The 26,583-nt window shown below is 42.2% G+C and overlaps 1 protein-coding gene across 4 annotated transcripts in view; it reads left to right on the top strand.

The window, feature by feature from the left end:
* RPS6KA2 (ribosomal protein S6 kinase A2) overlaps positions 1-26,583 on the top strand; it is a 475,722-nt gene that overhangs the window by 333,562 nt on the left and 115,577 nt on the right. For 3 of the 4 annotated variants that reach the window (XM_084622452.1, XM_084622451.1, XM_084622454.1), the window contains 3 exons: positions 12,549-12,629; positions 14,531-14,610; positions 18,353-18,459. In XM_084622452.1, coding sequence (XP_084478578.1) covers positions 12,549-12,629; positions 14,531-14,610; positions 18,353-18,459 — 268 coding nt within the window. Of the gene's footprint in view, positions 1-12,548; positions 12,630-14,530; positions 14,611-17,938; positions 18,223-18,352; positions 18,460-26,583 lie in introns of those variants that run through there. The other variant, XM_084622453.1, reaches the window with a different exon arrangement.

Genomic DNA, 26,583 nt, shown 5'->3' with positions numbered 1-26,583 from the left:
GTTTATGGACAACCCAAGGGGGGCTCTTAACAGTTTTCAACCATAAAAACTGCATATTTCACTTCTGTGAAATACTGCAGAAAATATTTGCTGTAAAAGCTAAAACATTGCCATTTTCACACTTTATGGCAAAGTGAAGTGAGCCAAGCATTTTGCACCACTGTGTCTGTGCCACCCACCTGGCCTGAGCATCTTTTTAAGAACAAAGAAAATAAATGACAATTGATGACACCAAGTTGGATGTATGAAACTTGCCACCTTGAGAGATCCACCAGATCCTGGATGGCTGGCTCATCTCCATCTCAGACTGGAGAAGAGAGAAACAATTTAGTTGTTTCAGAGTAGCAGCCGTGTTAGTCTGTATCCACAAAAAGAACAGGAGTACTTGTGGCACCTTAGAGACTAACCAATTTATTTGAGCATAAGCTTTCGTGAGCTACAGCTCACTTCATCAGATGCATTGTTGTTCATGTTGACTTAGTGACATCACAGTAGCAAACACAAGGCAGACCATCATTTAATTCAGAAACATTTGGGCTATGGATAGGAGAGATGTGGGTGTTGACCTTCCATGGTAGGTGAGCAGCCTGCTGGTGAACACCTCAACATAACCATAGCAATAAAGGGAACTAGAGGCTCAAAGGAGAAATGACAGGTTTCAGAGTAACAGCCGTGTTAGTCTGAATTCGCAAAAAGAAAAGGAGTACTTGTGGCACCTTAGAGACTAGCCAATTTATTTGAGCATGAGCTTTCGTGAGCTACAGCTCACTTCATTGGATGCATACCGTGGAAACTGCAGAAGACATTGTTTCATGGTCTCTGTGTGTATATAATGTCTTCTGCAGTTTCCACGGTATGCATCCGATGAAGGGAGCTGTAGCTCACGAAAGCTCATGCTCAAATAAATTGGTTAGTCTCTAAGGTGCCACAAGTACTCCTTTTCTTTTAAAGGAGAAATGGTGGCACAAGAGCAGTGCTGAGGGGAAGTTTAGGCTCTGTGTCGATTGACTGACTGACTGTCTTTGGAGTAAATAATGTAATATGTGTAGGTTTTTTCCATGCCTAATTTCTATGAGTTGGTACTAAATGTTAAAAGGGAGAACACCCATCTTGGTGAGGGAAAAGAGGCCATCTTACTGTATAACTACTGTAAGTTTTTCATTATTTAAATACTGTATAAATTGTCAGCTAACTCCTCCCTTCATGATCATAACAATTTTCAGAGCGATTACTGATCCCCATTCATCTGGGGCCCCGTAGCCCTAATGCCTGGTTTATTTGTTCATTTCTGGTTTTAAAATTTTGTGATTCCTATAATGTGGGTAATTATTGCCTGTTAAATGCAGTTAAGTGCTGGTATGGCTTGCAGTAATAATATATCATATATCTAGGCAACTAAAGGAAAATGTAATATAAAATAAGGATAGGTTACAGGAGAATTTGTGACCAGAATCCAATATTGCATGCATCGTTTGACAGCAAATCCATGTCAAATAAGGCAAATAATTCTAAATAAACAACATTTATATAACCAAGAAAGTATGGGTCTGCTGAGGCTGTACTCAGAAGTTAGAGCTTTTATTTGTACGGGAGACAGGCTGAATGATCTATGATTGTTTGTTAGTGTAGAATAGAAAGACACATTTCATGAATATCCATGTGTACAATTTTGTTATCCTGAGGTTTTCTCCTCTCCTGATGACTGGCAGATTTCTCTGTTCTTCATCAGTCTTTTTATTAATGTGCTCCTAGATATCCAACAACAATTGCACTCATAGGTATTGCATGTGGTGAATGTCAGCACACAATTTGGCCAACTGAGGAACTTTAGGTATATTGCACGTGAGGAGGCAGTGGATTGACCTGTGTGTGTGTGTGTGTGTGGACATTTAAAATGATGTCTCTGCATAGGGATTTTTTTCTTTTCATTGCAAATGTGATATTTTTATCCTTTAATTTTTTTATGGATTTAAATTACTTTCGTAATAAGCTTACTTTCATTTTCAATAACATTTCTGATCAAGAACTTTGCAAAATGATGGTGTTTTGTCCAGTGATTAGAGCTGTAGAGGAGAAAACCTGGACTCTCTTCCTGATCTTGACACTGATTTGTTGTGTGGCTTGGGACATGCCACTAAATCTGTTAGTGCCTCGGTTTCCCTGTTTATAAAACAAGGATAGCTGCCTCATAGTGATAATGTAAGATTAATTAATGTTTGTAAAGTGCTTTGAGAGCCTCATAAAAAGGTGGTGATATATGCTATAAGTGAAAAATATAATCAGACGTTTTGAGATATTTTCAAGACCTCTTTTCTTCCAACCCATAAAGTAAGTCCAAGCACTAAAGGATATCATTTGTCTATGGATAGCTGACTTAAAAAATAAATAAATTAAAAAGATTTCCTAAAAGTGGAATGTGTTGGTTTATGTAAGAACAATATTTAGAGGGAAAAAATTGCCATTACCTGAACTTGAGTTCTTAAAGTACAGCCTGAGACATTATTGATTTTTCTGAGTGCCCTTTAAGAAAGAATGTCTTGATTCTCTCTATCTGCTTGTTTCTGTGCAGCCACAGCTCTAAGCTTAAGTACCAAAGCTCACTTTTTATTTCTCTTTTCTCATCTCTAAAGATTCCACATTTCGGGGGGTGGGAAGTCTTTCTCCCAGAAAAGTAGCCAGTCCTCTAGGAAATGTTCAATGGCATTCTGCACAAGCCATTGCCATTATGCTTCGTTATTCAGGTGACAATAGTATAGCTTGCGGGGAGGGGGGTTCTGCATATTCTAACAGGTCCCTATGATGATAAGGTAATACAAAGATAAGGCAACTCTGGTTTTAACTTAAATAGGAGCTCAAATTCAAGTCTAAAGGAGAACTCAAGCTGCTGTGCCAATGCAAGATAAAATATCAGAATTGCCTCGTCTTTATTGCTATTTTTAACCTAAATTAGCCACTTTGGTTTGCTAACCCGAATTAAAGATTAAGAATACATTTATTTTTATTTTTCGGTGAAGACGTATCTTCAGGGCCAACTCTAGGATTTTTGCCACCCCAAGCAAAAAAATTTTGGCCGCCCCCGCTTTTTTTTTAATGCCCACCCGCCCCAACTCCTTCCTAACCCCTTCCCCAAATCCCCGGCCCTGCCACCTCCCCCAGGCCTGCCGCATTTCCCCCCCCCATTGCTTCCTGCGGCTCCCCTCTGCCCTAGCTCACCTCCACTCCGCCTGCTCCCTTGAACATGCTGCCACTCCACTTCTCCCCCCTCCCTCTCAGCAAGGGAGAGGCAGAACGGAGGTGAGCGAGGGTGAGGGAGGGAGAGCACAGGAAGTAACGGTGGGGTAGAGGAACCACTCCCCACCCCAGCTCACCTCCGCTCCACCCCCACCGCGTCCCCAAGCACACCGCCGCTTGGCTTCTCCTCCCTCCCTCGCTGCGCGAAACAGCTGTTTTGCGCGCAGCAAGCCTGGGAGGGGGCAGGGGGAGAAGCGGAGCAGCGGCAGTGCATTCAGGGGAGCAGGAGGACATGAGCTGGGGCGGTGCCGACCATGCCGCCCCTAGAACTGTACTGCCCCAAGCACCTGCTTGTTTTTCTAGTGCCTAGAGCCGGCCCTGCGTATCTTTAGTGTGATTTTCCATCTACAAGATAGTGGAGCAAGAGTAATGCATATTTTCTTTCAAAGCACAACCAATAGAGCCAGATTCTGATCTTGGTTAGGAAGCCTCTATTGCTTTGTATTTTGCAGAATCAGCTGCTGTGCATCTAGTTTATCTTCCATGACATGCATGCATATCTGAGATTAGAATCTAGTTCTCTAAATTGTTTCCTTCAAATGCAATAGACTGCACTTAAAAAAAAATTGAAGAAAATTCCTTAAATAGCTTTACTTCTGTGTCCACTATTCTGTATTGCCTGCCACTCTGTAATACTAAAGAGACAAAGTGGGTGAGTTAACTGAAGGTTATGTAGCTGAAGTCAATGTACCTTAGATCGATTTACAGCGGTGTGTACACAGCACTGTCAACAGGAGATGCTCTTCCGCTGACTTACCTCATTCTTCTTGGGGAGCTGGAGTACAGGAGTCTATGGAAGAGTGCTCTGCCATCGACATAGCAGGTCTCCACCAGACCTGCTAAATTGACACCACTGCATCGATCGCAGCATAAATATAGACAAGCCCTTTTATTGGACCAACTTCTCTGTTAGTGAGAGAGACAAGCTTTCGAGCCACTCGTAGGTCTACCCAGATATGACGAAGAGTCCTGTGTGGCTCATAAGCTTCTCTCTAACCAACAGAAAAGCTGGTCCAATAAAAGATAGCACCTCACCCACCTTCTCTCTGATATTCTGGGACTAACAGGGCTACAACTACACTGCGTACTTCGTAATACGCTCTTAGAACCTTGAAATTGAAACATATGTCCCTAAGTTTGAGTCAGTTCTCCTCTTTGTAACATCTGTGCAACTGCATTGAGATCTAGGGGTGTGGAGGAAATAATGGATGGCAGAATCTGACTATTAGTTTCCTTCATTTAACAAATGTTGATTTACCCTTACCCCCCCAATCACCTACATTAGCATGTCTTCTAGTTCCCATCTTTGTTTTGGTCATTTCCTGTATGTTACCCTTCCTTAATAATCTCAGTACAACATGGTAAGAATTGAGTTTCTTAGTTAATTTGTACTCTCTCTGCTTGCTGAGTAGAGACATTTCTTATCCAATTTTAATAAGGGTAGAGATCAGCAAATAATTTGTAACAAATTATTTATCTGTTCAATTTTGTCTCTTTTCACAGAATGTTTGTGAGTAGATTGTGAAACTCATAATGAATCATATGTTCACACATTTTCTTGTACAATTAGCTCAAAAACAGCTTCTTGTGAGCATTTTTTAGTTGCATAAGGTAATGGAAGTTAGGTACCAAGGCACTCTTGAAATTCATACGGAGTGCCTGAATACCTTTAAAAATGTGGTCCAAGATCCCTTTTGAAAATGGGATTTAAGTTCCTAAATCACATAGGTGCTTCTGAAAATTTTACCCAGTGTGAATTGTGAACTTCATAGTTAAATATACAATGTGGAATGTGCTTTGGGAAGCTATTTTCAAGGATCCCTTCTGTTAGTAAGGCTCAGCTTTTCAGATATCAATGGAAAATGCACACACAAAGGTTATGATAGTTTAAGTTTTGAATTTGAACAAATATTCACAGAAAATGTTTTCCACTGTGACATAACAGTGCCCGTGACATAACAGTGTTAACGCCCTGGTGAGTTTGTGTTAAGTCCCCCTCTCTGCCAATTTACAAAGGAGATAAGTTGTTACAACCTCCTGCTACAGAAGGCTTGTCTCTTTAGGATAAACTGTAGTTGCTCATGCTTTTAGTTCTGGACATCCCCACTTGAATCTCTGGTATTTCGGCCATGAAGCCACCACCAGAGTTGCTCCCCAGAAAAATTAAATTGTTTTTGTGGTCCAAGTATCACATATTTAAGTATCTGACTGTTAAATCAGGAGTCCGCAATTTTAGGTGCCCTGACAACTCCCTTAAAGACAGACTCAGGTCACTTACTCGTTTTTTCATTGAATCCCTTGTCACCAGCAGTCTGAAATGCTTGCTGCTTAGCACTAACACAAAATGTATAGGCTTGAACATTCCCTCTCAGATCTCTCAAACATGAGATCCTTGCATGGATTTTAGTGGTGGGGAGAATTCTTAACTCAGTTCAGAACTCCTTAACCCAGGAATACTGAGATGACCATAACAAGCACCCCCTTCTTGACTCTATCTCAACATACATTTTTAACTTCTTTAACTGAGGCATTGGAGGAGACGAGTAAGTGGAAAATTCTAGCAGTCATGAGAAAACTCATGCTAAATGGCCAAGTGCCACACTTACCCCAGCTGGCACAGGCAGGTGCATATCATGATGCTTGCTGTGCACTAGGTGGGTTTCATCCCTTGTGGGAGGCCAGGGCTTATTTCCTTCCCTTGGAGATTCTAGGGTTCCTTAAGAGCCCTTGCAGTATAGATTGCTGCAGGGGCAGAGCAAACGTGCACATACCCCAGCTTCCTGGTGCACACCACCTCTCTGGCTGGCACCACTCAGTTTGAAGACAGCAATGCCCAGCTAGTGGCTACCCACCGTGCATGTGAGCTTGTAGCCACCTTGCCACCCTGTTTTAAGTTGGCAGAAGCAAGCAAAGTAAAATTGAGCCCTGTAACTTAACTACTGAACCAAGTTTCTTCAAACGTGATTTTTCTCCCACAATAAAGACTACTGAACACGTAAGCTTGATGTTTGTAGCTTCATCCGTTTTTTCTGAGTAACACAAACAGAAAATAAAATTGTGGTTTGGAACATATGAGCAAATTATGGCTTTTTTCCATGATTGTGTAACTCAAAAATAGTTCAGCTGGTTTTGTTCATACCTTTCAAATAAATTCACCTTCAGGCTAGGGTCAAGCATGGGGAAAGTGTCAGCCCAAGAAGAACTGGTTTGACAAAGGTCTGAGCAACTAAGGAGGAGTTAAATGTTGTTGTTTTAGAACACTGCATTACAGTAAAACATCAGCGTTACGAACTGACCAGACACCTCATTTGGACCAGAAGTACGCAATCAGGCAGCAGTGGAGACCAAGGGAAAAAAAACAAATACAATATAAAATTGTATTAAACTTAAAATACTTACAAAAAAAGGAAACACAGCATTCTTCTGCTGCATAGTAAAGTTTCAAAGTTGTATTAAATCAATGTTCAGTTGTAAACTTTTGAAAGAACAGCCATGACGTTTTGTTCAGAGTTACGAACATTTGCGTTATGAACAACCTCCATTCCCGAGGTTTTCCTAACTCTGAGGTTCTAATGTAATTAATTATAGCTCCCACTATGAGCAGAAACTATAGTACCCATGACCTTCCCTCTCATCCCTCTTTCCCCTCACTCACACTTTTTCTCTTGCAAAGCTATCCATCAAACAAACAATGACAAGTTACAGTTTAGAACAAATACTATTTAATTTTATTAACCTTCCCTATATGTTAATATTACTTTTTTCTTTCTAAATTAATATATTTTTACAGATCTATTAAATTATATTGCATTTATTTGCTTATGTACTTGCTAATGAAAATAATTAATTGGCAAAATTCAAAACCTTACTGCCAAAAAAATTTAAATGACTTTTCCAGTGACCTACAGTACAAACATCAACTCCTCCAAATTAGAGAGATGTAGACACCCTCCCCCCCCCCCCCAAATGTCCATAGTCTTCAAGGCTGATAAACTGCACAGGGACAAGAACAGCACCATTTTAAGGGTAGCATTCGGCCAAACTAATCTAAGAATCCAGAGGACATCTTTGCCCGACTGAAGGCAATGGCAAAACCCTATTGACCTCAGTAGAGCCAGGATATTACTCCAGAGATCTAATCAGGAGCACTTAAGAAAGTCTCCTCATTTTTGTGCTAAATTACCTACCAATTTTAATCAGTATTTTAATGGGGAAATTACCGTATCACCTCTATAATATCTATCGTTGCAGATCATCTATGCCCCAATTTGCTTAATTAAAGGTTCCCATTGAGTTAGCCCAACTTCCTGCTGAATTGGTAGACATTCTGTGGCTTCTACATTAAGGAAGGCCCTTCTGATTTGACAGAGTCCATAGTTAGCGATGTGACTTCGCAAGCCATGGCATGCCTTTAGCCTAAGGCACGTCTGTTGAAAATTTAATATTTTTTCTTTAACTCTTGACCGGATTTGATGTCAGCAAATCACTCAGCAAGAAGGGATAGGTATTTTTGGTTTAATTTTCTTAGGGGGGAAAAAACGCAACTGATCGTCTCTAGAGTTGGAACTTCTTTTTACCAGTGCAATACACTTTGTATTAATCTTCTTTCTCTTCTCTTTCACTTCAGTCCCTTGTGGCTAGGAAAACTACACCAACCGTCTAGCTAAAAATCCACTTTTAAGAAGAAAAAAAAAGTTTCTCCTCCCGTCCCAACCCTGTCATATTAAATGGACTCATTCAAATGTGGATCACTTTTATTGCAAGCTGGCATACACTTTCTCCATTGTTGTAGGATATGACAGTGTAGTCACTTCTGTTTCACATCCCCCAAGGCTCACAGAAGTAATTTATAGATAATTTATTTATCCTAGGTTGGACAAGTGAGTCAGTGGCACAGCCAGGATTAGCATTCAGGACTTCCTGAATCTCAGCCCTATACCTATTCCTTTGGGCCAGCAGTTTCCACACTTTCTTGGTTCACATGGCACCATGTTAAAAACTTGTTGTGAAGTGAACTGACGGAACACCAAGATTGCCTACCGTCGTTTGGGAAGCCCAGCTCTAGGTTGTACTCTCTCCATCTCTGGTATGTAGCTTAAAGTTGAGAGGCAAAATCCAATACTGGATATACAGGACAAAAGCTTTCCTGTCACTAAGAGTTCAGCAACTGGGCACCATTTCCAGTGAACAAACTGTTTATGCAGATAAGTAAACAACATCTGTTAGTATGCATATCACCTGCCAAAACACTGTACATTCCTGCTTCCAGTACACACTGCACTTAAGCCTCTGTAGAAGATACAAATCCCAAAAGGGGCGGTTAGGCGCTGGAGATAGGCTTTGGACAGCTGAACAATCCCCTGCCAGTACCAAAAGAGGGGTAGGAATTGTGCAGCCTAGACAGCATAGCCCTCTCAAAAGCCTGGAGTAAATGTTTGTTCAGCAGCAGACCCTTCTATATAGCCAAGTGAGGGGACAACACGGAAGTGAACCACAGCACGGGAAGCTAAGCCTTTTGGGATGACAGAGTAATGCAATCCATATGAATAGGTCCTCCTCATAAACAAGTTTGACTGAATTTAGGATGATGCAAGTTGTCTCCTATGCCAGCTGATCCAGCAAAGGAAAGTACAAAGTTACGCACCCCCATGTAACGACGTAGACAATAGGAGGTATCCATAATTGTTCCAAATACACACATCAGTGCTTTTTTGGTTCACTGGGCCAGGCATCTTCATCCCTCGCATCCAGCCACATAGTCAGACCCTACTAATCTCTCCCTATAGGATCTGGAGAATAATCCTGGAGTGACCCAGCAATCTGGAATGACTGAGCCAGAGTTGACTCACAGACAATCAATAAATGCCACCGATTTATGCTGGCTCCCTACATGTTACGATGCAGGCACTAAAAGTTTTGAGGCCAGTCCTGGATATAAGCACAAAATTGTAGAATGCAGTGAGCAGAGCATTTTCATATATAGGGCCCCACCTGGGGAAGATTTTGTTAGAGGAGCTCAAACTAAGTCAAAGCTTGACCCTCTTCAGGAGGGCCTTTCCACATCAACACCAGCTCCCACCTACATCAAAAATGGAGCAGGAAGAGCTTGAGCATATGGCAAATACCGGGATGAGAGAGAGAGAAAACCTGATCTTCCCCCACAACCAGAAAACCTGCCTAGGGTGCGGCCTGGAGGAGAGAGGGAGTGTCTCTTGATTTATGCTGCCCATAGCCTTGTATGGCATATAAATACTATGGTGATAGGGCCTTACAGATATTCAAAATGGAGCAGCAAACCATCAGCTGTCTCCACCCTGAAGAATGTTAATCCATAGAAGGAAACATAAATTTAAAAGCATGCACAGCCCAGAGGCACTGAAGCAACAGAGAGGTGATACAGGAGGAGGAGAATAGAGATGGATCTGCTTTGCCATAGAACGTGAGAAGGCATCTGAGCAATGGACTAAATGACAGATGCTATGACATCAGGATGCCAGAAGTGGACCCACATAATTGCTGTCCTAAGGGCACCCATGCCAGGAAATATGTAATGCACAGGAGCAGAGAGAGCATATCACCCACCTATCGGTCACTCTGTAACCACTGAAGTACCTGTGTGCCACAACAGTCTTTTTAGTTGCCCCTGGATAGGGAATGGGAGGTTAGAAGGATATGTAAAAAGGGGTCATCAGGCCAAGACATCAGAGAAGCTGTGGTGCATGTTATATGGAGACATAACACTCTCCTCAATATCACATGGGCATGCTACAGCTTCTGTCTCCATGTGGGGAGGCAGATGGCATACCATCATGACAGGCTAATGAAGTCCCAAAATGTGTAACCACCACCTTGGTGAATTAGATATAATTAGCTGAGCCAGATAGGCCCAGTGGGGACTGTTAAATGTGGCACAGAGATAATCACACAACATGTAACCGGGTTACGTCCAGTGTTGCCTGCCAAAGCCCGAAATCCGTTTTCAGAACAGACGTTTTCTTATGAAGACTAAAAAGGATTACAGATCCGCAGTCCCCAGAAATACTGACTACTAAGAACTGTGGTCAAGGGGCAGATGACTGTGATGCTGAAATCCCTTATACATGTTGCTCCTCAGACCCATTTCAATTGCCTCTTCACTCGCAAACAGTATCCCCCCACCACCACTACTTAGTGCCACCATCCTATTGTAATATCCCATTCCTCATATAGCACTATCCTGATATAGCACCTCCCTCTGTGTTCTCACCAGCACAACAGGCGCTCACCTAAAACCACAACACCCTAACAAGGTGTCAGGAGAAATACCCAATGGGGTGAGGGAGTCCTGCCATTGTTCGTGGCTATAGCCACGCAGATGTGATGCACATGAACACACATCACAAATATCACCTCTGCGGCTACATTCGAATGCCCTCAAACTAATGTCTAAAATAACTTAAAACCAAAGCTTTTTATAATGTGATGTAAAAAAATGTCAGCGCAGCACTACTGTTAAGCACCAAGCAGTATAGGGGTATGGTTGGTGTGGTGAGCATAGCTGGGTGGCCTTTCTTTGTCTATGATGGCGTGAGAGCTTTACAGCTGATTTATACTGTTACCCATGGTGGGTAACAAACCACTTCTGCTTCTGCCCACTTCTACCTCTCTACCCTGTCACTTGGGGATGTTGTGCCTCGGGGCTGATGCATGGCTTACGTGAATGTTTTGGGAGGTTGACTGCATTTGGCATAGCTAGACTTCAGGAAGCACTCCTCACAGTATAGCCATTTGATTGAAATAGTAAATATTTTATGCAGAAGGGTGTAGCAGTCTCTACCCCAAGCATTCCTACACTGGGTACGTGACTTGTGGTGTATTGCATGTGCAACATGAGAAATGTATGCCCCTGCCTAGCTTTGCACTGCATGACTATATGATATGCCATCTTTGCACATGGTATGGAATTTGGGCCTTGGTGTGGTTGGATTTTACTGCAAAATGGCTTGAATTGAGGAAGCAATGTGAATGGCTGAGGATTACAAAATCATGCTTATATGGGTCCTGTCTTAAATAAAACATTAAAATAGCTAGAGACCCACATTTTTCCAACATTCAAGGGTTTTCATATCTGAAATTTTGGTTTGGACCAGTGTCTATAAACCAACAATTTTAAAAGCACAGTTGTACAGAAGAATGTGTCATTGCACTGTAATATATTCATTACTTGGGTGTTGGAGGCACTCAGCTTTTGACCTCCCATTTATCAATACACCCAACACACGTACATGTGACAACAGAACCGCAGTGAGGTCTCATGCATTATTGACTAAAATAGACTCATAACCCAGTGGGTGGGTGCTGCAGCTGAGAGATGAATAAATAATGTGGTACAAGGAGAAGAAACAATAAACCTAAACAACTTTATTAGAAAATCAGTAAAACCGTGATCAAGAATAAAATACATCTTTAGGATCAAGGGATGTTGATCTGAAACGTGGAACCCAGCTTGGTTTTGTGAAATTCTATTAAAATCCGTTACTAGGTGAACTTTGGTTTCAGTCTTGATTAGCCTGAACCCTATTCACATCTGTAATTATTTTTTCTCTTATTCTTCATTCATCTGATCCATAAAAAAATCATTACACTTGCTTCTGCCCTGCAGTAATTGTCTCTGCAGATGAAAATAATAGTTGTCTCTTTTGCCTCAGCCACAGACTTTTCCTTTTTACTAATTGTATCTGATTGGGAGCTCAAATTATTTAATCTAAACCACATCCAGGTATTCAATGAGTCATCCTTATTGCTAATATCAGCACAGCACAAGTATGCTTAAATGCACGCAAGATTAACCTACTATAGTCTCTTGATTAACTTGCCATGGTCAGTTGCTGTTATATTCTATTTATTTTTAAATTAGATATTGAGTTTATATAGCTTTATTTTATATTAAAATTCTTTTTTGTAAACCTTAATCTTCCTATTGTTTATATTGCCTTAGTGCCTCACAGCTCAGCCAAGATTAGTACGTCATTGTACAAATGCAGAGAAAGAGACAGTCTCTTACTATCTACAGGAGCTTACTATCTACAGAAACTAGACAGGCGGTAAGGGCAGGGAGAGAGGTAGGGAAGGTGAAGTGACTCGCCCAGGTCCCACAGCAGGCCAGTGGCAGAGTCAGGACTAAAATCAAAATCTCCCGAGTCCCAGTTCAATGCTCTCTCCAGTGCACCATGCTGCCTCTTAACTGATTGCTGTTCTTATTGTTCTCTCTCTTATAGTTCGAGATCGGGTGCGATCGAAAATGGAGAGAGATATTTTGGCAGAAGTGAATCATCCTTTCATAGTCAAGCTTCATTATGGTAACTATAATAAAATGGAATTCGGATTCACTCGTACATGTGTTTTGGGATTGTAATTGGATCTGTGTCATTTCATAAGAATGCCACTTTGCTAAATACTACCCCATTTCCACTCAGTTATGGACTTCATTTTCCTTATATCACAGGAAAACTTCAGCATGAGGAGGAGGGCTTTGCTACGCCTCTGTCAAAACAAATTTGATACAAGGTGTAATGTAATGATGGTGTTACTAGGGGGGTGTTGGTGGGATAACAAAGATGTATAGGCCAGTTCTATCACCCCTCTTCAGCAAACAGTTTGATTATTAGATTCTCTTGTTTCCAAAGACTATTAATAATTGATAGCACTCACTAAATTTCTATAAACTATTTACTCCTGGGGGAATTCTGTGCCACTGCGCAATGCAGAATGTTGCAGAAATTAACGTCCGCACAGAATTTCCTTTCCCCCACAGAAATGGGCTGCAGTGCTGCTGGCCGCCACTAAGTACTGATGGACCCAGCAGAGCCTAGCTCGCACATAGAAGACACTGCCATGGGGAGTGGGCAGAGCTAGAGGGTTCCTGGCAGCTGCAGTTCCCCACACACCCTGATGGAAGGAGAAGGTGCAAGCCTGGGACTGAGCATCAGGCTGTTTCTCCCTCTGGATCCCTGGGCTTTGGGGGGGAGGGGACCAGGTGTCTGGTCTCGGGGGAGAGGGTGCGGGTATCTAGGCAAGGGGGAGGCCCTGCAGCTGGGCTCTGTGGGGAGGGTGTGTGGATATCTGGGCAAGGGTGGGGGTCTTGCAGCTGGGCTCTGAGGCAAGGGGGTGTGGGTATCTGGGCAAAAGGGGGCCCAATGGCTCGTCTCGGGGTGGGAGAGGGTGCGGGTATCTGGGGGGAGAGGGCCTGCAGCTGGGCTCTTGGGGGGTGGTATCTGGGCTGGGGGGACCATGTCTGTGCTCTTGGGGGGAGGGGTTTAGGTGTACTGGCAGGAGGGCACCATGGCTGGACTCACGGGGGAGGGGTTGTGGGCATCTAGCCCCCTGGCTGGGCTCTAGGGGGGAAGGGAGCAGAGAAACAGGACCTGGGTTGTTACAGGGGTTTCTTTAACTCTACTCCTGGGGGAATTTTTGTGTGTGTCTGTATTGTTACACACATACTTGACAACAGGTATTTTGAAATAAATTACCAAAATAATTGAAACTGGCATGATTATGTTGTATTATTTTGACAAATAAAATTTGCAGAATTTTTAATTTTTTGGCACAGAATTCCCCCAGGAGTAACTATTGCAATGCTGATAAACTATTGCAATGCTTTCAGTTACACAGAGCAGCTTCCCCCTAGATTTGCCTGTCTTAGCCCAGCAAGCTCCCTGAATTCTTGAAGAGTCCTGTTGCTAGTGCAAAGGGGCTTCTGTGAGCATTTTGAACAGCTGTACCTCTCTCCTTCCACAATTCTGGGAGCTTCACTGACTAGTTTTACTCTCTTTTCTTCTCTTCACCCTGTGCAATGTGCAATAGAAGGCAGCCTTAGCTTCATTAGGTATATCTACACAGTAATTAAAGGCCTGCACAGATCAGCTGACTTAGACATGTGGGGCTCAGGCTGCGGGGTTCTAAAATTGCTGGGTAGGCATTCAGGGTCAGACTGGAGCCCAAGCTCTGGGACCAGGTGCTAAGCATGGCAAAGAATTCATTAGTAATAAATCTCCATCTCCCAGCTAACGCAGGATTGTTCCCTGTAGTATGGTCTAGACTGCTTAGTCCAGCAGAGGTCTTAAATAATTCCATTCTAAAAGTGAAGTGTTAACATGGTAGGAGAGTTAGCGAACAATGCAGAATTAATCAATAATATTCATTCTTTGGAGACATTGTAATGATTTAAAACATCCAACATCTCCATTCTTTTCTAATGCAGCATTTCAAACAGAGGGAAAGTTGTATCTAATACTAGATTTCCTACGGGGAGGGGACCTTTTCACAAGACTCTCCAAAGAGGTAAGCCCATTGATTTTGTGTGTGGTAGAACACAAAATAATGTCTAGGATTATTTTCAGAATTTGTGTGTGTCCCTGGGTGTATTTTCATTTTGTGTAACTGAATTGGAGCTGTAATTTGCTATAATTTCCCTAAACCTTTTTTAATACTTGTATCTACATTGTGTGATAAGTGACATACCTGACAGAGCGTGAGCATCGTGTTAATAGAAAACGTAATTACAGTTTACTCCCAACGGTTAGATCATTGCTAGTTCCTTCTCATGGTAGAATAACCCCGGACTCATTGCTAAAAAGAGACACTTGCTGGCTGTGATCTGGAGAGAAAAGATATACCCAGATTCCCCACTCTATGAAGCCTATGCTCCAGTGACCACATGTAGCAGGGTCAGGTTCTGGGTGGCTAGAGAGTTCACAGGCAGCTCAGGTTGAAATTCCAAAATCCCTTCCAGGTTTTCCAGTTTACTTCACCAGATATTTTACACTTTGCAGAAGTCTCTCTCTGCACTCCTTCAAGTAAAGGCCAACATTCAAAACAAACAGGCCAGCAGGGTGGCCATTATGGTCCCCCAGAGTTCCCTGCCATGGCTTCTGGTGAGTAAAATTCCTGTCTCTCTCTTTCATGGGAATAACCTAGTCCCTCCTTACTGTAACTGAGTTCATCTATCCCTGATTAGCTCCCAGATCGGAGAGTCTCCCTGAGCTGACTCTGAACCCTTTGGAATTAGCACAAAAACACAAAGGGTGAAATCCTGGCCCAAATGTAGTCAATGGCAAAACTACTATTGATTTCACTGGGGCAAGATTTCACCCAAGGTTGTTAAGTGGCTCTGCAAGGTCTTTTCCTAGAAGCCTTGCTTGGGCAGGAAGCAGCAAGGTTGTGAGGGCCCCTCATGAGGTCACTGAAAGATCAAGGACACCTTGTCATGCTAGGTTAGCCATGCTACTTTGTCTCTGCCCTTTTGTCCCAGTAATTACATTACCCCAACCCTGGCCAGAGATGGTGACTAATCCTTCAGTTCCAATGATCTTTCCTTTAATTTAAAGAAGAGTGATCCAGGCTTCTCACTCTCTCTCCCTGTGTAACTTTTTATTTTTGTTAAACATACATTATTCATAATACAGCACCTTTTAGTCTGAATAGAACATTTCATACAGTCCTTATCCCACACTGCTTCCCAGAGTTAAATCCCCATAGATATATAGTTACATAATAAAAAATAGCAGAGGGGAGAAAACTGACAGGGAGAATGAGAGAGAAATGAGGAAATAATTGTTTTCAGATTAAATTTGAAAAGAGGGGGAGAGTCAATGAGGAGGACCGACACAGGACAGCTGCCGATGGGGGCAGGGGCTGCCAGGGAGAAGGGTCTTGCACCAGTCACGGTGAGACAATGTAAAAAAAAACAGCTGGTACGACAAAGTGGAGGGTGCAAATGCAGGGGGGGAGAGAGAGAGAGAGAGAGAGAAGGTGCATGTGAATAATGCAAGCCAAATTCTTAAAGCATTGCTCTCGCCTGAAAATTGGCTTTTTAAATTCACATAGAGCAATGACAGCAAATGGGTTTTTTTAAAACATATTATACTATTTTAAATTCTAGATCGAATTTGGTTCTACCTAGCATCTGGTAGAGACAGTGGCAGAGGATGTTATTCCATTGACATTATTGGCTGAGCTCATTGGAGATTACAAGTCTCTGACCGCAGGGACTATTGCCAGTGGCATTACAAATCCCAAGGAGTTTAACCTGGGGCACATGGTAGCATGCTGGGTCTGGCTGCTGGAGAGAAGCAACAGCTAGCACTGGAGGTGGGGATTGGCACAGCTGTGAGACAGAACCCAAGGCACAGGGTGTGGCAACTGTGCAAGCTAACCGGGCAACAAGAGATGTGATAGTACTACAGAATGTGGATAGTACTGTCCCCTGCAGCAGCTGGTGGAAGTCTGAGTAGACCAAGAGACACCACCTTCCTTTGGTGCTAGCAGTTCTTCTCTCACCTGTCTCAGCTGTGTACCGGCTCCTCTCCCTGCTTCCTTGCTCCTGGAAAGGGCATCTCTCCTTGTCTCCATTCCCTTCCTTCCTCACAGGTTCCCACATATTCCTCTCCGCTCCCCGCCCTCCTAGAGATGTGGTGAGAGCTGCTGCAGCCACCAAAGGAACAAGTCTGACCGTGACCAGGACTTGAGCCACCACCACCAGGAGGAAGACAACTCCTGGCTGGCTGCCAGGAATGTCTCTAGAAGACAGCATTATCCTACCTCCCCAAGCGATGCTTCAGAAGCAGCCAGCTGGGTAAACTGCAGCTGCTGCTCAGCTCCCTGAGTTCTGCCTCACAGCCAGTACCTGCAGTTGCCATACCTTAGCAGTCAGGCTTCCCAGGGGTTTGCTGTCGCCCCAGGCTAGACTAGTGGGGGAGCCACGTCTGGTCCTGTAGGTGTTTTGCCTGTGCCTGTGCCTTTCACTGTGTTCTGTGTCTCATGTCACCAGGGTGAGGTCTGATAGCAAACGTATGTCTCAGCAGGTAAATAAAAGAGGAGCTTGTCATAACTAAGAGCCCAAACCCACTGAAGTCAGTGGAAAAACTCCTATTGACTTCAGTGGGGTGTTTTTGTGATTGGGCCCTAAGTCTACACATGCTGCATATTCTGTTAATATTTTGGAACTAAATATAAGTCATTTTATAAAACACAAAGCATTTCAGTTCACTTTTAGACAAAATAGGTCCATATCTGAGCTTGTGGGAATTTGGGAACCACATGCCAACATTTTAGTAAACTAGGATATATGCCGGTACTAAGAGCCTGGCTGTGCACTGTTGACTTTTTGCCATTGACGTCAATAGACTATGGCTCAGCCAGGGGTGAAAGTAACTCTAGTGACTTACCGGTACGGGGCTGGGCTGGGGCCGGCTCTGGCCCCAGGAAGCGGCGGGGCCTCAGGCAGAAGGGGTGGGGCTGCGGGAGGTCAGAGCCAGCCCTGGCCCATCCTGTACCGGCAAGTGCCTCCTTCCCCCTCCCTGGGATAACAGCAGCAGCCGGGGGCTCTGGCAGCGGTTTAAAGGGCCCCGGGCAGTAGCGGCAGCCGGAGCCCTGGGCCCTTTTAAATTATCCCCAGAGCCCCGCCACCGCTTCCCCAGGGCTCCGGCAGCAGGGCTCTGGGGATGGGGCTCCGACCGCCACTACTGCCCCGGGCCCTTTAAATCGTCCTCGGAGCCTGCCGGAGCCCTGGGGAAGCAGCAGCGGGGCTCCAGGGACGATTTAAAGGGCCCAGGGCTCGGCCGCCGCTACCGCCCAGGGCCCTTTAAATTGCTGCCCCAGCCCCACCGCTGCTACCACAGGGCTCTGGCAGCAATTTAAAGGGCTGGGAGCTCCAGCCACTGCCAGGAGCCGCAGGCCCTTTAAATTGCGCCTGGGGAAGCCGATCCACGCCGTACCAGGGAGTACCAGCTTACTTTCACTTCTGGGCTCAGCCCGGATTTATAGTAGTATGTAATGTCAGCTGAACTGACCAAAAACAAGAATGAAAGCAGCATGATTTAAGGGAGAGGAAAATGTAGCTGAATGAACAGAATTTTGTCTTATAACCAGGAAAACCTGATGAGGAGGGTTAATGTGAGTACAGACAAATACTGACAAATTGAATCTGATATGATGGTCTTTCTTGCAATCCTGAGTTAGAGAATTCAAGTCAATCTGTTATCATAACAGTGATTAGACTTGTTCTTCTTTTCTTTCTGACTAGGTAATGTTTACCGAAGAGGATGTCAAGTTCTACTTAGCTGAGCTGGCCTTGGCTTTAGACCACCTCCATAGTCTTGGAATTATTTACAGGGATCTAAAACCAGAAAAGTAAGTTAAGGAGAATAAATTAACTGAAAACATATATATGAACCTTTTAAATCACTTCCTTGTTATATTATTAGTAAGTCACAAAATGCCAAAGAAAGTCCTTAGGTATCTTTTTCCTTATCTTATCTGAGTATTTGTAGCATCCTCATAATTATATATCTGAGCATCTTACCATCATTACTAGATTTTATCCTCAACACCCCTGTGCGGTAAATTTACCCAATTTACAGATGGGGAACTGAGGCACAGGGTTGATCAAGAGACTAGTGCAAGGTTATTCTAGAGGAGGACTGTGTTTGAGCCAGGAATTGCAGTCTGGTCTCCTGAGTCTCGGTCCAGTGCCCTACCTATTCAACCAGCCTTCCTACCCTACCACTTCAGCATGATGTGACACAACATCTGCTATAGTCCAATATTATATAGTCAAACAGAGTGGGTGCCCTATTGCTTTTGACTGGATAAATTATCTCCCCTCAAAACAAGATATGGAATAAGGTCCCAGATGAAATCTAGAATCTAAGGTCCCAGGTAAATCTAGAATAATGCCATTACTCTGGATTTGTACCATTTTAATGCAGATCAGATTTTGACCCTAAAGTTCTTTTCTCGATTTAAACAAGTTTACTTCTATTTGTAGCAGTGAACCAATATAAACTGGCCTTAATCCTGCTGGTTTACAAACTATTCAGTGATGTTAGCTAAATTTTGCCAAGAGTACTGGTAAATTTACTGTTTCTAAAATGCTAGTGTTCCCTTTTTTTTTCTTTTTTTGCTTTTTAAAAATATTTGTATTTACTACTGAAATAAAGCAAATGACACTCATAGTGAGATGACTGCGAGTCAGTTGATATTTTTTGTTGTTGCTCTGTTCCAGTTGACTTGTGGTTAGCATACATTGTTCCATTCCAATTTTAATAAAACGTGCTTCAACCTTTAAAAGTTATGAACCTTTTTAATGAAATATTCAGGTTTGTTTAAAGGAGATTACAGTGTAGTGCAGAAACAGAGCCAGTCTGACTATCCTTTATGCTCCAAACTCTAAGAACATAGCAATATTCTTTCCCTTCATGCCATGCAATTTAAATAAATGCAATTATTTCTTCAGAGTGGTGTGTAATCAATTTCATACTTCTGAAGGAAAGAAGAAGCCAAGAATATTGGAAGTTTGATTTTGTAAGGAGTTGTGGACAGGAAGGTTGTTTATCCACAAATACGATACAAATTACATAACCTTCAAATTCAGTTTCATGTATATATTGCAGTCATTTTGACCGACCAGTAGATAATGACATGACTGAAACTATATGTCATTTACTCAAAAGACCATTTCACAAATTACTAAAAGTTCCAGTCATTTTTGGTTAAATGAAAATAAGAACCAGAAATTTATCAAGTGCAGAAAGTCACCCACTGAATTTAACATCTAAAGGAATAAATGTATCACTTTATTACCAAATATCAAATATAAAAGAACATCTGTCATCAGTAACAAGTGCCATATGTTTTTGTATCTCTATCTGCCAGGAACCCTTTTGATTTGACTTTGTTTTGGTGCTTAGTTGATTCATGTTTGCTAGGCAATCACATACTGCATTCATGAGCACCATAGAAAAGCTAATAAATAAATAAAATATTTGTGATCTTTGATTCTGATTGCTCTAATTAAGAATCGTGCTAGTGTGCTCTACTTGATGATATTGTTTCTTTTGTTGGGGAATGGCACATTCTCCACTGCCTGTTGCTTTGACCAACCTGTGAAGTACTGAATCACTGCTAGAAAATAATCCTAATACAAACCCATTTAAAAAGCTGAGTTACGGTGTAGTTAAGTTTGTAGGCACATGGCAGTGAAGTTGTGTTTAACAAACAAAAAAGTGAGAAATATAAGAAAGTCAGAGTTAATGGTAAAGTGACCACAAAAATGAAAACAGACTCATTAGGCCCCTTAAAAGCCAAAATAGGCTGCCATGGGACTAATAGGCCTCCAAAGATTATATAAAGTGAACTGGTTTTAGCAGTGTTGAGAGCCATAATGTAGAGAGCCCACTAGCTGCTAATGCTGTTATTCATCCTCATGTCACATAATCCTGCTGATAGTAAACTTAGTAAACATGGTGCTCAAAAAACCAGTGTTGGTAGCCCATTTACATTAGGGCTCCCGCTGGTGCAAACATCAATGGAGCTGAACCAGTGTTAGATAGGCCCTCTGTTGTCTTTATAGTACTATCCAGTCAAAAAGCTGAGATACAAATATATCTCAGAAGTGGGGAAGGATAGCTCGGTGGTTTGAGCATTGGCCTGCTAAACTCAGGGTTGTGAGTTCAATCCTTGAGGGGGCCATTTGGGATCTGGGGCAAAAATCGGGGATTGGTCCTGCTTTAAGCAGGGGGTTGGACTAGATGACCTCCTGAGGTCCCTTCCAACCCTGATGTTCTATGATTCATTCAATTGCACCCTCAAAAGAGCGAAATTAAAAGATATTTGGTCAGGTTGCAAAGTCAAGTACTCAAAAGTTAGGAAATGCCAGAATTAAGATTCCCTATGCAATCTTTATTCCAACCCCTTGCATGTATACATTATGATACAGTTTTTAATTACATGATCACCTATTATTTTTCGATAGGATCCCTCCCTCATTCAGTGCAGTCACCCCACTCCATTTTTCTCTCCAGCTTCCAGTCTGCTTGCACAGCTAGTCCCAGTTTCGTTCCCTAGCTCCCAGTCTCCCCCACCAGTTTCTCCCCCTCCTCCCAGTTTACTTGTCTTAATCTACTCCTCCCACAGGTCTGGCTCATATCTCCTCAGGTCACCTTTGAATTTGAATAAAGCAGCTTCCTCCTCCCTGGTGCCTGGGCCCAGCCAGGGGGCTGGAGTGTCACTGAGAGCATAGGAGCACTAGGCTCTCTTCTTTCCACTCAGGTGCCCAGACCCCGCACAACCCACAGCAGCCCATAATTTCAATTTTAGGGAAGGTCCTGCTCAGTCCCAGAGCATGCTCAGTGCAGATGGAATCTTCTGGGAGTTTAGCTGTTAAAATTCTGAACATGTTCAAGTTGCAATTTTTTTCAAAGGCATGTAACTTGGCCAAACTTGGGCAGATTTTCATCGAGATGGCAAAATGAACATCCCTGACACAAAGGCTACCCCCTGCCAAATTTCAAGTGCCTGCTCCAAAGCATGGGGATGCTAGAGCTTTTTACACACAAAAGGTTGCTTTAATTTTTTAACATGAGCAAAACAACATATTTTTTCCTAGTTTCATTCTTGTAAATGGATGAACTGTTTTAGATTAAATTTTGTTCTCCCCCATTCCCCCAAAATATTCAACCTGAGGCAGACACCCAGCATGGAAAATTTTAGCCCAAACACTTGAAGTTTGGCAAAGATTATAAATAACTGGAAACAGGGTCTTATAATGGGATGTCAGCAACTTTAATAATAGGCAATGCTACCAATTCAGTCTATAATAAATGACTCTGAACACATAGTAAATAAAGCTATACAAAGGAATCCTTCTAATTACATTGGTGTAGCTAAGGGCTTGTCTACACACAAATGTTCGTACTGCTTTAACTATACCTGGACTGTGGGTTCAGAAAAACGGCCAAGCTGAGGGCTGCCGTGAAGCTCCAAGGTAAGCAAATTCGCCAATAAGCGCAAGACCCACCAAGGTAGAGGAGGAACTTTGTCACACTATGTTCACATTAGAAGCTGTACTGGTATAAGTATTTGGGTAAAAAATCACACTCCTAACCACAATAGTTATACCAGAACAATAACTGTGTGTAGACCAAGCCTAGGAGAGGATGGCATGAATGCTTGTGGTTTCATCAGAACTTTATGAAGCCCTATTGGCTGATCTGATCCAAAACATTAAAGAAAAAGAGACAAGTTAGAAAAGAATAGTTAATTGTTCGAAAGATTTTATATGTAATCTACATTAGGAGATATTTATCTTTCAAAGTGTTATTTTTGAGTTGTCTTTTTTTACATTAACTTGGTTCAAACCACATGTGAGAGTGCTGAATGCATCTAATATTTCAGAAATAATCAAGCAAAACTGCAATACAGATACCAACAGTATCATATCTCTCTGTAAATCCCCTAGCAAAGTGCTGAGTGCATCACTGGCTTGATGGTTTACATCACATCATAAAAGCTCAGACAAGCCTGACTTTCCAACTGCCCCATGTCCTGTTTTATATATATAAAGTCTTTTAAGGCGATGATTTACTAGTACATATTAGTTTCAACTGTAAACATCTGGAATATTTTTTTAACTTTCTATTCTCGCTATCAATAAAGAATTACTGGATACCATTTTTAGATACTGTTAGGGTGGTCACTCTTTAAAACTTTCTGTTTTGCCTTAGATTACCTGATAATATAACCATAATATTAGCAATGTTCCCTTTACTTCTCTATGTTCCTCATACAAATATCTAGAGCAAATTGCAAATACTGAGTTAGTGTTATTAACCACTTATTAATCACAACTGACAAGTTTTTAAGTGCAACTTCTGCACACCAGGAAGTGTTGTGATGCTGAGAACTAGAGGATCTAATCTAAATAGCCAAAAATTGGTCTTTCTCAGTCCCGTTGAAACCAGTGGAATTATTTGTGCAGTAAAGTATGATTCAATGTAAGAATGGCAGAATCGATCCCTTAAAGGCAGCCATTAAATGCCGGAAAAACATACACAGTTCATGAAACCCGTACATGAAAATGTATGTTTGTATTGATGGTGTGGTTAAAGTAGTATGAAGGATTTGGGAGAGTAGTTCTACCTCCTACCAAGAAGTCATAGGTAATTTTCTTCCTTTTGTAGTGCAAAGGACCAAATACATACTTGATGTAATTCTGTTGTAACTCTTCATTGTCTTCATTGAATGTACTGGAGTTACATCACAAATGAATTTGGATGAACAATCTGCAGTGCTGCGGTTGGGTGACATGATGCAAATATTGTACCACAATAAACACACAATACAATGTGATGACATCCTAAATTTGTGAATGTCTCCTGTTTTATGAAGATATTTTGATCTCTGGAGCTGTGAGGAACTTTCATAACAAAACCTGCAACCAGATGAAACTCAAATGGTGTTTCAGATTTTCTTAGCAACCAGAACGTCTGGCCAAGTTTGCTGAAAAGCATAAAATCTAGGTTACATTTCATGAAAACCTGACCTAAGTATGGAGCATATCTGACCAAAATCATGAAAACTTCGAATAGTTCCACATGAGTTTGGCACCAGGCCAAATTTGGTAGTTTTGGCTGAGTTTCATTCTGCATTCAGGCTTGTTTGAACCTAAAGCTCAAAGTGAAGCCTAGAAGACATGGATCAGAACTAAAAAACAGATACAGAAATTGCTAAGTGTCACAGACAGAATCATTTTAGTATTGATTTGAGATATACAGTAATGTCACTATCCAGTGGGAAGGATTTTTTTGTGTTTAAGATTGTTGTGGACTTCAGCTGTCAGTTGTAATCCCAGCTCTACTGCAAACATCCTGTGTGACCTTGGGCATGTCACTCTACTGTCCCTGTCTTAGTTTCCCCATGTGTAAAATAGAGATTTGTATTCTCCCCTGACTCGGGGCCTGATCCAATGAAGGGCAATAGGCATTGGTTCAGGCTGTCAATGATTAAATTCATTGTTTGTGTTTTAAGATCTCAAAATGGAAATTACTAGAGAAGTGCAAATTGTTGTTATTATTATTATTATTATTATTATTATTACTAATTGTGAAATATAGAATGTGAAGAGCCTCAGTTTTACACAGACACTTTCTAACCTTACATTGAAAAAATAATTATGCATAAGTAGAATATAGAGAAGTTCCATCTTAGGGTTTTGTGATACCATTGGCGTCCTCAGTGGAATTATAACCTAGTATAACTTGCTTGTCTGTTCTTCCTCTTCTATTGTTATAATTTCAAACCATTGAATTGGAAGAAAGATTATTTTTTTCCATGCCTGAATCATATTAACAATGTCTGATTTCCTTTTTTTTTCCCCCTCCCCCTGAAAACAAAAGTAGTGTAGATCAGGTTTGTGCATCTCATAAGCAGTAGCTGAAATAATTGTGATTGTCACAATAGAGCTTTCTGTTAATGATAGAGTAGAGTAAAAAGAAACTGTAAAAAGAATAAAACATAAAGAGACAAGACAGGAAGAATGATCGAAGACGAGGTATGTTTCCACAATTACTGGTGAAGTTTACTAAATGCCAGTCGTTTCAGTCAGGATAATTAGTCGTGGATACAGTGGCTGCTTCACTAATCTTAAATTGATTCATTGCAATAATGAGCATGTTTTCCCCTCCAATTAGTAGCTCATTTTCCTTTTTTCCCTCCAGTGTAATTTTTGGTTCATCAATATGGAGTTCTGTATATTTTATACATTGTAAGGGGACAAATTACTCTGTGTGCATACATGCATCCATCCAAACACTCTCTCCCCATTTTGTCCTTGGGCAAGTATAAGCTGCAAGTGTAAGTGACAGAAGTGTAAGCTTGCCTAAGGACAAAAATGTAGCACTCAGTGGAGTTTGTAGCCTGCTAAATACAAAGAAAATGGAGCGGGAACGCTGAACATGACTTATCCCCTCAGTGGAGGTATTAGTGGTCATGCAATAGGGACAGGAGCATAGTCGAATCAAATGTGTGGAGCCTGATGCAGGGAATCTCATCTCCTGCATTGCAAACAAAAATTTCTCTCTAATCTCATCTGTCTAGACCCTCCTTGCGATAGGGTCTGAGTGTCTCCCAAAAGATTGCAACGTTCTTTTTCTCTGTCTCCCACTCTCCATACAGTATATAGTGCTTTGATGTGTGTGTTCATTTTTATTAATGAATCCATGAGAATAAGGGTCCTATTGTCAGAAAGCCCACTGCATGTTTTTAGGCCCCTTTCGCTCTTGGCAATACAGCTAGCCTGATTACAAATTAGCTTCAGTCCATTGCTGTGAACTACTCAAGGAGGATGGGGATGTAGAATGCATGGTTCAGAAGTTAATGCTGCAAAAAGCAGCATTCTTTTCCAGTGGGAAATAAACTATTTATAGTATGGATGATTCACGGGAGAATTCAATGGATGCTTTGCAGCTCTGCTCTGTGCCTAGCTGGCAATTCCCTGGAATTACTACAGAACTGCAATCTTACATTGTTATCAGAAGCCTTCCCCTGGGTTTGGGAGTGAAGAAGAGTCATCACTGTGTGCCCTTCTACACTTCCAGGGTCAAAACTGTGTGATTACCACATGTTTGCTCCTGTTGCCCCTTTCTGACCTGACTGGCTAGTCAAAGTTCAGGGCTCTGTGGATGTTCCAGGTGGGAGGAGAAATTGGTAAGAGCCAGGTATTTGTTTGATGCAATCTTGTTTATTTACAAGGAAAGTATAAAGTCCTGTGTCTCTGAATGCAGAAGGAATCAAGACAAAAGAAGCAGTTCCTTAGCTTACCAGCCCCCCAAGCCTCTTTAGCCAACACCAGTGCCAAAAGCTCTTTCTATGGCTTTTTCCAGGGTCACACTATGCTCACTATGCATCCGATGAAGTGAGCTGTAGCTCACGAAAGCTCATGCTCAAATAAATTGGTTAGTCTCTAAGGTGCCACAAGTCCTCCTTTCCTTTTTGCGGATACAGACTAACACGGCTGCTCCTCTGAAACCTGTCACTATGCTCACAGGCTCTTGTTTGCCTTTTTCTGTTTCCTTTCCTCTGCCTCTCTCTCTGTTCTGATCCGTGACCTCAGTAGCTGTGTGTTCTTTCACACTCCCAGGAACACCTACCCAAAACAAATCTCAACAAACCCACGCCTGGGCAGGTTTACGCCTACCTTTTGTCTTAGGTGGGGCTTATGTTTGCAGTGATGGTAACTGAAGGGTGAGTTTACACCTATCAGCCTGGGAAGGGGGGGTTAGCCCACCCCATAACAAGGTTTCACACCCAGCTCCTGAGACTGGCCTCTAAACCCCCTGGGTCAGGGGAGCCTAAAACTGTATCTTCCTCAGTGTAACCCTCTTGTTGAGGGAAGATTATCACTAGTCCATATTTAAACATGCCTGTTACATGGCTAGTGCGTAAAAATCATGCTTCCTCAGGAAGGTGGGAGGTGAT

The sequence above is a fragment of the Lepidochelys olivacea genome, assembly GCF_965140295.1.
Source record: "Lepidochelys olivacea isolate rLepOli2 genome assembly, chromosome: 3".
Taxonomy (NCBI): Eukaryota; Metazoa; Chordata; order Testudines; family Cheloniidae; genus Lepidochelys; species Lepidochelys olivacea.
This window is presented reverse-complemented; position numbering and strand designations above follow the sequence as displayed.